This window comes from Schistocerca americana, chromosome X, assembly GCF_021461395.2.
Source record: "Schistocerca americana isolate TAMUIC-IGC-003095 chromosome X, iqSchAmer2.1, whole genome shotgun sequence".
Taxonomy (NCBI): Eukaryota; Metazoa; Arthropoda; class Insecta; order Orthoptera; family Acrididae; genus Schistocerca; species Schistocerca americana.
Window position 1 is genome coordinate 789219475 of NC_060130.1, and position 12516 is coordinate 789231990.

At 45.1% G+C, this 12516-nt stretch overlaps 1 protein-coding gene across 2 annotated transcripts in view; it reads left to right on the forward strand.

The window, feature by feature from the left end:
* Positions 1-7006: 7006 nt before the first annotated feature.
* LOC124555555 (protein turtle homolog B-like) overlaps positions 7007-12516 on the forward strand; it is a 434783-nt gene continuing 429273 nt past the window's right edge. For both annotated transcript variants that reach the window (XM_047129511.1, XM_047129512.1), the window contains exon 1: positions 7007-7153. In XM_047129511.1, the coding sequence (XP_046985467.1) occupies positions 7087-7153 (67 nt within the window). In that variant the 5' untranslated portion in view covers positions 7007-7086. The remainder of the gene's footprint in view (positions 7154-12516) is intronic.

Below are 12516 nucleotides of genomic sequence, written 5' to 3' on the forward strand. Positions count from 1 at the left end.
AGTGCGAGTATTAGTTGAGGACCAATTGGATGAAAATCAGTGTGAGTTTAGGCCTCTTAGAGATTGTCAGGACCAGATCTTTAGCTTACGGCAAATAATGGAGAAGTGTTGTGAATGGAACAGGGAATTGTATCTATGCTTTATAGATCTAGAAAAGGCATATGACCGGGTTCCTAGGAGGACGTTATTGTCTGTTCTACGAGATTATGGAATAGGAGGCGAACTTTTGCAAGCAATTAAAGGTCTTTACATGGATAATCAGGCAGCAGTTAGAGTTGACGGTAAATTGAGTTCATGGTTCAGAGTAGTTTCAGGGGTAAGACAAGGCTGCAACCTGTCTCCACTGTTGTTCATATTATATATGGATCATATGTTGAAATCAATAGACTGGCTGGGTGAGATTAAGATGTGTGAACACAAAATAAGCAGTCTTGCATATGCGGATGACTTAGTTGTGATGGCAGATTCGATTGAAAGTTTGCAAAGTAATATTTCAGAGCAAGATCAGAAATGTAAGGACTATGGTATGAAGATTAGCATTTCCAAAACGAAAGTAATGTCAGTGGGAAAGAGATATAAACGGATTGACTGCCAAATAGGAGGAACAAAGTTAGAACAGGTGGACAGTTTCAAGTACTTAGGATGCATATTCTCACAGGATGGCAACATAGTGAAAGAACTGGAAGCGAGGTGTAGCAAAGCTAATGCAGCGAGTGCTCAGCTACGATCTACTCTCTTCTGCAAGAAGGAAGTCAGTACCAAGACTCAGTTATCTGTGCACCGTTCAATCTTTCGACCAACTTTATTGTATGGGAGCGAAAGCTGGGTGGTTTCAGGGTACCTTATCAATAAGGTTGAGGTAACGGATATGAAAGTAGCTAGGATGATTGCAGGTACTAGTAGATGGGACCAATGGCAGGAGGGTGTCCACAATGAGGAAATCAAAGAAAAACTGGGAGTGAACTCTATAGATGTAGCAGTCAGGGCGAACGGGTTTAGATGGTGGGGTCATGTTACACGCATGGGAGAAGCAAGGTTACCCAAGAGACTCATGGGTTCAGCAGTAGAGGGTAGGAGGAGTCGGGGCAGACCAAGGAGAAGGTACCTGGATTCGGTTAAGAATGATTTTGAAGTAATAGGCTTAACATAAGAAGAGGCACCAATGTTAGCACGGAATAGGGGATCATGGAGGAATTTTATAAAGGGGACTATGCTCCAGACTGAACGCTGAAAGGCATAATCAGTCTTAAATGATGATGATGATGATGAACTGCAAGGACGGATTCCTGACCGAAAATGGAGGTAAAAAGGTCCTATGAACGTGTGTCGGGCAATGCGTCGTTGTCAAGGAGATGGCTCTGACGGATGAAAGTTCCCCTGACTAAGTGCCGTGTCTGTAGCCCACAGATGACGATTATGCAAACTGATGATGTCCTTTCTGGTAAAGGTTGCTTCGTCGGTAAAGAGAACTGATGACAGAGATCCCGTTATTGTGATGGTCTAGTGCAAAAACCATCGCCAAAATCCTTCCCATAGAGGGGAATCCGCTGCTGATAATCCTTGCACTCGTTGCAGGTGATAGGGATAGTAGTGATCGTCAGGTAGGATAGATGTAACCGTACTTAGGCTTACACCATGTTGGCGTTCCGCTTGTCAGGAGCTTGTTCTAGGGCTCGTCTCAATATACTGTAGAAGCCGGTCCTCCAAATCCGTTGAACACCGCCTCCGTGCAATTTCGTCTGTCTGAAAGGAATCATGATCACACAAACGCCCAAAAAGGGCTTGAATTTGTGTGATGTGGTTGGTGTCTGTGAGGGTACTTGCTTGGGTACAGCCGTGCTGCCTTTCGTCCATTTCGCCGGCCACGGTGGTCTAGCGGTTCTAGGCGCTCAGTCCGGAACAGCGCGACTGCTACGGTCGCAGGTTCGAATCCTGCCTCGGGCATGGATGTGTGTGATGTCCTTAGTTAGGTTTAAGTAGTTCTAAGTTCTAGGGGACTGATGACCACAGGTGTTAAGTCCCATAGTGCTCAGAACCATTTCTTTTTTCGTCCATTTCCATATGCTTGGCCGTACACAAACACCATATCGGCTTGTTTCCGACATGAGTACTGGACCATTTTGCTGCTTACAGTACGCTGCGTCAATAACCAGCGTGCAACACACAAGGAACACACGGAACGTGGTTAGAGAAACTTTCACTTGTCAGCTCCATCTACCGTGGCAACGATGTATTTCCGAACACATTTTCATATGACCTTTTTTCCTCCATTTCTAGACAGGAATACGTACCTGCTGTTTTTCGGTTTTATTAATGTTCACCCTGTGTACAGATGACCAAATAGGCAATGTCGGAAGTTCCACGAGGCTTTTCCTCGCGGATAACGCTGTTGCATATGGAGAAGTCGCAACGCTAGAAAACTGTAGTGAAATGCAGGAAACCCCGTAGAGGATCGACTCTTGGTGCAGAGAGTGGCAATTGACCCTCAGCATACACAAATGTAACGCACTGCGAATAAATAGGCAGGAAGAACATTTATTGTGTGATTACACAACAGCAGAGCAATGAATGGAAGCAGTTATTTCCATAAAATACTTCATTGTATGCGTACGGAGCGATTCCAAACGGAACGACCACATACAATCAGTCGCGAGTAAGGTTGATGGTTGACTGAGATTCTTTAAAAGAATCCTCAGGAAATGTAGACCATGAACAAAGGATGTGGCTTACAAAACATTCAGATAGGACTGATAGATAAAATGGAAAAGATCGAAAGAAGAATGGCGCTTTTCGTTACAGATTCATTTAGTAAGCACGAAAGCGTCACAGAGATGATAACCAACTCCAGTGGCACACGCTGCAAGACAGGCGTTCCGCATCACAGTGTGGGTGGAAGTTGAAGTCTCGAGAGCGTACGGTCCTAGAAGAGTCAACAGATCTATTGCTTCCTCGTACGTATATCTCGCGAAAAGACCATGAGGATAAAATTAGCCCAAAGGGAGGTTTATCGGCAATCGCTCTTCCCGTGAACTACGCGCCAGGAAAGAAGAGGGGTGGAGGCGGAGGGGGAGTGAATGATGTGACAGTGGTACACAAAGTACCCTCCGTCACATGCCGCAGGATGGTTTGCGGAATACAGATTTAGACCACACTGCCATTCATTATCCTAATCAGAAATTGTGTGTAAGCCATCCTCTACCCTCCTACATTGACTCAACGACAACTCTTCCCGTACGCTACAGCGTCATCAGCGAACATTCACTCTTTACAGTCGAACGGTCTATCAAGCTTTCCTGGGCACTACTGAGGATAACCTCGTCTCTGATGAGCAGTAGCTGCACATTGAAGATTTAAGGTGAGGCATTGCTGCCTTTTTAAAAATAAAATTAACTGGCGAAAGACTTTATAAAAACAGAGCTGTTAGCTTTACTGAAAATACAGGGACGTGCGTTATCATGAAGCAGCAGCACCCTTGGCGCACCATTCCAAAACGCTGGTTTTCGACAGACATGCTGCCCCATACACATTCTTGGTTCACCGATGGATTCTACCGATGGAAGTCATTCGGTAGCAAAAGAAGAATAACAGTACGTTGGTTCTATCTGGACGCATTTGGTAATAACGTCGCCATAGTTCACGTTCCCACATTTACCGCACGAAAGTCGTTAACACACGAATGCCACACTAATCCCTTGTGTGCAGGGAGGAGACCCCCCAAGAGGGATCATTGCCGACAAAATTTTATTAAATAAATTTTCCATGCATAATGTTCGGCCGTTGCTCGTTGGGCATACTGTGGTGGAAGGCGCTGGGCGGAAGACCATGGTCGGCACATTCCTGGCACGTGCTCCTCGGTCAGACTCAAGTCCCACGGGTTGGTTGCGCTGACGGGGGTACGCTACTAGCAAGGCGCGTTGGCGGAATCAATCCTCAATCAGAGACTAATCATGTGATCACGTGGGGACGCGGCCGGGAGCGGCGAGGGCGGCTTGGAAACAGCTCCGCGCTCTCTTAGCTTCAGACCTCGGCCCCGAGTAGTCGCTTCAAATGGTTCAAATGGCTCTGAGCACTATGGGACTTAACATCTGTGGTCATCAGTCCCCTAGAACTTAGAACTACTGAAACCTAACTAACCTAAGGACATAACACACGTCCATGCCCGAGGCAGGATTCGAACCTGCGACCGTAGCAGTCACGCGGTTCCGGACTGAGCGCCTAGAACCGCTAGACCACCGCGGCCGGCGAGTAGTCGCTCCTCTAGCCTCTGCCTCTCTGATGAGCAGACGGCAACCCCTCTTGGGGCTGCTCAGCCCTACGTAGGCACCAATGTATCACCGTTACAGGAATAAACTGGGTCCATTCCACTTCATTACATTTCATTTTACAACGCCCTCCACTCCTGACCTCTATCCTAACGAACACTTGCCTACATGTCGGTGTTTTCCGAAAAACTTGTAAGGGTGTTACGGGGTAGGCTGTGCTTAGAAATAACTGTTAAGAAAAAAGTTCGATACATTGCGACGTTTCCGAATTAATTAGCAATGAAGTTAGTCAATCACCCCATTGCGCGAGCAAATTCAAGTGGTCCACCAAAGGCGGTGTCGCCAAACGTGTTCTTCGGTTGGTTTCCTAAAATCGAACAAAAGATACAAAAATTGGACGTGAGACTGTAGTAAGGATCGAGCCCCATACAGAGGCTGAGCAGTCTTGTGCGCTATCAACAACTATCTGAGAAAAACTGACATTAAATGCATCTTATGGGCAGCTTGAATTTGCGCGCGCAACGGCCTTATTGGCTAACTTGAATAGTTAGCTCGGAAACGAGCAACGTATCGAATTTTTTTATTAACAATTATTTCCCAACAAACTTACCCTGTAGAAGCCTTACAAGGATTTCTGACCACCCTGTATACCCACGTCGAAGCCGCGCCACGTTACATATACGCTGCAGCATCGGCCTCAAAACGGATCGCCCTTTATACAGTGAGGTGCCGAAAGTAATGGGATAGCGATATGCACATATACAGATGACGGTAGCATAGCGTACACAAGGTATAAAACAGCATGTATTGGTGGAGTTGTCATTCGTGCTCAGTTGACTCATGTGAAAAGGTTACTGACAGACTTTGATCGCAGAATGGTAGTTGGAACTAGGCGCATGTGACATTCCGTTTCTGAAATTGTCAGAGAATTGAATTTTCCAAGATCTGTATTGCCGAGAATATCAAATTTCATGCATTGCCTCTCACCACGGACAACGCTGTGACCAACAGCCTTCACTTAACAACCGAGAGCACCGGCACTTACGTAGAGTTGTCAGTTAGTGGCATTCGTGTGTTACCGACGTGCTTGCGGTAAAAGCAGGAACGTGAACTATGGTGACGTTATAACCAAACGCGTCCAAACAGGATCAGCATACTGTTATTCTTTCCTTCTCTACCGAAGGACTAACAGACAAGCAACACTGCGTGAAATAACCGCAGAAATCAATGTGGGACATGTGATGAACGTATCCGCTTAGCCAGTGGGGTGAAATTCTGCATTAATGGGCTATGGCAGCAGACTACCGACGCGAGTGGCTTTGCTAAAAGCACGACAGCGCCAGCAGCGCCTCTCCTTGGTTCTTGAGCAAATTGGTTGAACATTAGACGACTGGAAAACCATGGCCTGGGCAGATGAACCCCGATTTCAGTTGTTAAGAGCTAATGGCTGTGTTCGAGTGCGGCGCAGACCTTAAGAAGTCACGGACCAAAGTTGTCAGCCAGGCACTGTGCAAGCTGGTAGTGACTCCAGATGATATGGGCTGTGTTCGCATGGAATGGGTTGGGTCCCCTGATCCAACTGAACGGATCATTGACTGGTAATGGTCATGGTCGGCTACTTGCAGACCATTTGCAGCCATTCAGCTCTCAAACAACGATGTCATATCACCGCGCCACAATTGTTCGCGATTGGTTTGAAAAATATTCTGGACAATTTGAGCGAATGATTTGGCCACCAAAATGCCCGACATGAACCCCACTGAAAATTTATTTCTGCAGCGGACTTCCAGCGACTTGTTCGGTTCATGCTACGCCGGGTCGCTGCACAACGACGGGCATAAGGAGGTCCGACACGATATTATGACTATCTTCACCTAAGTGTAAGTGTGTGTGTGAGAAGAGGGGAGAAGCTGATAGATAGGAGCCTTGGCATGCAGAGAAAATGGAGTACTTTGTGAAAGATGGAAGGAGGGCAGATCTCTGAGAGGATTTCATGGCCTGGTAGTGGATGATGTTTACAGTTTAGTTGGAATAGGATATGGAGAGTGTTTAGGTATAAGGTTGGTAAGCTGGTATGTGTTTGCCCAAGCGCAGAACAAAACAAGGACTGATAATCATGAATGAAACGATAGAATGGGTTGTGCCAAGTTTGCAGGGAGTGTAGGAAATTCGGAGGTGTTCAGTGTGGGAGAGACGAGAGTTCACGTAGGAACCTAGTGGAGAATCGTAAACGGTACAGAGGGCGAGGCGGAGTGCATGGCGTTTGAGGATCCGATGCAAGTGGTGAAACTGTGGTGGACCCGAAACCCAGAAGACAGTGCCATAAGAGGGGATTAAGGCTTTGTAGGTGTGAAGTATTGTGAAGGGATGCAATCCTAACGACGGTCGGTTTGTAGTTTTAGCCGTTTATTCTACTGATTAACGAAAGATGCAGAGAATACAGCAACAATACTTTTTGTGCTACCTCTGTGTTTATCATGAAACTCTTTTATGGCTAAGGCCTATGTCGTGTTGAGTCTCTACTGTGGGAGCGAATAAAGACCTCAGTGAACTGTTTTATTGGTTACTATCGGCTGCTAGAAAAGAAGAGGCGTCTTTAGAAGCGAAAATAAATGGAGAAGCTAACTACGCCTTGGCATCGGCGGCAAGAATCGATGCGCGCTGGCGGCGCGTCGCGGCGCTGGCGTCGGCCGGGAGGCGCTGCGGTCGTTGCAGCCAGCCCCGCCCGTCAGTCGCGGCCCAGCGGCCGGCGCGAGCAGACGTAGTCATGTGCGCGCGCCCCCACCGGCGGCCCGCCGGCGCCTGAGCGCTGCCGACGCCTCGGATGAGATGCGGGATGCGCCGGGCTGCCTTCCGCCTGCTGCTCCTGGTCCTGCTCCTCGCTCCCGCAGGTAGACAGCGCCGCCCGGAGCTGGCCGATGCCAAATCGATCAGAGATACGTTACGTGCTGTAGCAGGCGGGATCCTCACGTGACGTGCACTCACTCTGTAACGAAACACGAGAAAGTACTTCCGAAACATTTCAGCCCAGTTCCTGCCGTAAATACCAACAGTTACGGCAAGTAGCTGTTAGCTAATGTTCATTGCGGACTGAGGGTTATCTCGAGGAGAAATTTTAAAGAAACTGATCAAAGAAAGATATTAAACTCATCCCCGCAAGCCAATTACTACGTCCACGACTACTGATTCACTTCTATTAGCTGCAGTGTAAACAAGTGATTTGCTTCTTGAATACTAATGTACTAAGTAGTAAAACAGATTTTAATTGGAAACATTTGTTACAAATATTCTACACCGGTACCATTATTTTGGATTGATAATGGTCTATAAATCTAAGAGCCAGTGCGATACAGATGCTGTGGCTAACGCAAATATTGTTGTTATTGTGTTGTTTTTTCGCACGTTTTACGAGCACTTTTTACTTTAGGCTTCTGGAACGGTACTCGCGTCACATATTTACTTACAGTTCATAAAAATTTCTCGTTTTGAATGACAACATTATTCCGCTGTGGACGACACGCAAAGACTAATTTCAGGACAAAAGGTTATGATACGACAGTAGAATACTTTGGCAACAAGGTGACATAAGGTTTGCTGTATTTGTTTGATCTTCCAGAAAAAACTGTACAGTATCTTATACTGTCGGAAATTTTTTGAAAGTACTGTACTTTCGTGTTTGACAAAAAAATTTTCCTCAAAGAGGAAAAGTCAAACAATTAGTTCTTAGGAGTCAAGAATTTTGAAACTCAGAAGGAGATCTCTCTCATTGAATCAACGAATGTATTAACGATTTACCTTCTGTCCAATAAACGACAGTGCAGAATGGTGGTTCATACACTAGAAATGGCATTTTTGGGCGACGGAAGGTGACTCCTCTGCAGCAAAGTTAAAAATGTAATGTTTCTTTTACTGTCTCTGCTTGTGTGATTCGACTGAAAGTTATTTTGGCATTAAAAAATTGGAAGATGGAGAATCCTGAAGGAGTTGCCTAAGAAGTTGATGAAATAACAAATTTCGTTTTCTGATGTTTGTCTGGTCCCTCCTAACAATGGGAAAGGGCGATTCATTCAAATCCAGCTTCATGACCCTTATTCGTCCTTTCTGACATCCTTAATCTGTATGTATCGCAAATCTCTGTTTATGTAATATGTAAGTGCCTGGATCTCGTACATCTGCTGTCATGCTTATTTGGTACTTCTGGTTAAGGAGAACAATAAAAGGACGATCGGCTATAGGAATGAATACAGCAATAATCTAAAATATAGAATAGTAGAATTTATTTATGGATAGTCGAAGCAAAGAACACGTAAAACAATGGATTCTGTTAGTGAAACGTTGACGAGGAACTGTTTTTTTTTTATATCACGCTTAACCACTCCGTCACTGCACATTGGAGATGAAAGTGTAGACCAATTGACAATAATGATACAAGGTACTGATAGACAGCTTTTTAAAGGAACTATAGTAGACTTCGCCTGAAAGTATGTGCAGACACGATGGAACATTTACATCAAGATGGCCGGGTTCAAACTGAGTTGAATGTTCTAACCATTAAGGAAACTTGTACATATAGCTGGAGTTAGCTTGTATGGTCATCGGAAACAAAGCCAATAGTTTTCTATGTATATACTTTGAATAAATACAGGAAATGGTACTACGAATAGAAATATGATTCCCTAGAAGTTTGCTAATTTTATGGAACGAAGGTGAAATGGTTTATGAGCGTTCTCTAGATTACACACGTATGAATTAACAAGTCAGATAGGCGGATTGGTGGTAGGAATATTGATTCATACGCAACCGGCGCTTTGATTTGGGAAGAAAGTTTATTTTCCCAATGTAATACACCATTTTCAAACGTGTTTGTTAAGTGTACACCTGTTGTCCTATTGTGACGCACGGCAGGATATAAACGCTTACTCGTTGAGACTTCCAAGGATGTTGGAGGAAATTTGTCGTACAAGTTTGTTAGGGTTTAGTTTTCCGTCGATACCGAGGTCAATTGCGAAGGAGAAAAAGCTCATTTCTTGAAGGAACAATCACTTCATAAGTCTCCGTTTACTTAGTGAAGCAGCGGGAAACCCAAATCCGGAAGCTGGTACGGTTATTTGAATGTTGATGTATCTCACACACTGTGCTTGCACGCTCGGTGACTCGGTCATGAATTGCTTGAAGGAAGCGTTGAAGCAATGCCTACATCGATTAAAGATAATACAGCTGAGGTAAATTGAGATTTCCGAAATGGGATTCAAGCTACACTACTGGCCATTAAAACTGCTACACCAAGAAGAAATGCACATGATAAACGGGTATTCATGGGGCAAATATATTATACTAGAACTGACATGTGATTACATTTTCACGCAATTTGGATGCATAGATCCTGAGAATTCAGTACCCAGAACAACCACCTCTGGCCGTAATAACGGCCTTGATACGCCTGGGCATTGAGTCAAACAGAGCTTGGATGGTGTGTACAGTTACAGCTGCCCATGCAGCTTCAACACGATACCACAGTTCAAGAGTAGTGACTGGCGTATTGTGACGAGCCAGTTGCTCGGCCACCACTGACCAGACATTTTCAATCGGTGAGAGATCTGGAGAATGTGCTTGCCAGGGCAGCAATCGAACATTTTCTGTTTCCAGAAAGGCCCGTACAGGACCTGCAACATGCGGTCGTGCATTATCATGCAGAAATGTAGGGTTTCACAGGGATCGAATGAAGGGTACAGCGCGACTGCTACGGTCGCAGGTTCGAATCCTGCCTCGGGCATGGATGTGTGTGATGTCCTTAGGTTAGTTAGGTTTAAGTAGTTCTAAGTTCTAGGGGACTGATGACCACAGCTGTTAAGTCCCATAGTGCTCAGAGCCATTTGAACCATTTTTTTGAAGGGTACAGCCACAGGTCGTAATACATCTGAAATGTAACGTCGACTGCTCAAAGTGCCGTCAGTGCGAACAAGAGGTGACCGAGACGTGCAACCAACGGCATCCCATACCATCACGCCGGGTGATACGCCAGTATGACGATGACGAACACACGCTTCCAATGTGCGTTCACCGCGATGTCGCCAAACAAGGATGCGACCATCACGATGCTGTAAACAGAACCTGGAGTCATCCGAAAAAATGACGTTTTGCCATTCGTGCACCCAGGTTCGTCGTTGAGTACACTATCGCAGGCGCTCCTGTCTGTGAAGCAGCGTCAAGGGTAACAGCAGCCATGGTCTCCGAACTGATAGTCCATGCTGCTGCAAACGTCGTCGAACTGTTCGTGCAGATGGTTGTTGTCCTGAAAACGTCCCCATCTGTTGACTCAGGGATCGAGACGTGGCTGCACGATCCGTTACAGCCATGCAGATAAGAAGCACGTCATCTCGACTGCTAGTTATACGAGGCCGTTGGGATCCAGAACGGCGTTCCGTATTACCCTTCTGAACCCACTGATTCCATATTCTGCTAACAGTCATTGGATCTGAACTAACGCGAGCAGCAATGTCGCGAAACGATAAATCGCAATCGCGATATGCTACAATCCGACCTTTATCAAAGTCGGAAACGTGATGGTACGCATTTCTCCTCTTCACACGAGGCATCGCAACAACGTTTCACCTGGCAACGCCGGTCAACAGCTGTTTGTGTATGAGAAATTGGTTGGAAACTTTCCTCATGTGGGCACGTTGTAGGTGTCGCCACCGGCGCCAACCTTATGTGAATGCTGTGAAAAGCTAATCATTTGCTTATCACAGCATCTTCTTCCTGTCGGTTAAATTCCGCTTATGTTGCACGTCATCTTCGTAGTATAGCAATTTTAATGGGCAGTAGTGTATTTTTTACTAAATATAATCCAATGTTTGATCGCTGAGCCATTGAGTCAGACCTTGGCATTCCTTTATCATTTCTGCGTATCTGCGTTACATTTCTGAAAAATAATTACCGGAACTGAAGCTCATGCCGCAAGGAAGGTAAACATCGAAGGGAACAGCTAAAGAAATGAGAAACTATTATTTTGAAACTTTTTATAAACTACGTGACAAAACCGTGGCCGTATGAAAATACAGGCGAATTTTTAGTGAAAGTAAAAACAGCGCCCCATCAAGTATATAAGTGGTCCAACTAAAAAACATTCATAATTCTTTATGTACTACACGAATATGTAATAAAAATGGGGGTTCTTATTTAAAAAAAACGCAGTTGATATCCGTTTGACCTATGGCAGCGCCATCTAGCGGGCCAACCATAGCGCCATCTGGTTTCCCCCTTCAGGCTAGACAAGTTCCGTTCTTTGTAGTTTTTTCGTTTGACGCTTATTTCGTGAGATTTTTGGCCTGGTCAAGATCAATGGACCACCACGTGTGTGTGTGTGTGTGTGTGTGTGTGTGTGTGTTTTGTTCTATACTAAAGTATCTCTTAAATTGCAAAAATATCTATCCTAGCTTTTAATTTTGACCAGTATGAAGAAATTCAGCGGCATAAATCAGTGTCTCTGAAACGACGCAGAATTTTCAACGGCCTCATCATCCCAAGAGACATTCACCTCAGATGAAGACTGCTGACATCTTGTGGCGTTTCCGCACTGATGTTAACAACTTCCATCGGTGGTGGAAATGGTGCAAATACATCAGTTTTAAACAGAGAACTATGGTCTGGTAATGTCTAAGAGCAATGTTAAGAAGCTAAATCTATTGTGGAATAACACTGCTAGTGGAATACGAAAACCTTGGAAACACGGATTTACGAGGTAATAAAACAATTCATTGGAACATTGTTGGGTAGGCAAACCAACAAGTGGGCATATGCCATGAGACACGGGAGCGTGAATACCACTAATGCACTGCAAATGGTTTGCTAGTGGTCCCAACATGACGGAGTCACAGATGAAAGTGCACCTGCTGGTCGCAAATATGGAATATATGATTCTGTTTAGTAACTAGGTTGTTCATCTGATTTGGACGCACGTCGTTTCTTCCTGTGGGTTCGTGAGAAATGTTTTATGTATGAGACGCCCGTCGAGACTGAAGATCTTCTGGTGCGAATTCTCGCTGCCTGTGGCATTCTTTAAAAACTTTGGAGTTTATCGAATGGACACGATGGAACGTTGTGCTACGTTGTCATACGCGCAAAACAGCAGTATGATGTTGGATTCATCTGCTGTGGTGAGTGTAGCACCTTGTGCAAATAAATACAATAAAAATGTCAGCTAGGATTTTTAACATTAACAGACCAACGGTAATTTCATATTTTGTCGTACAAA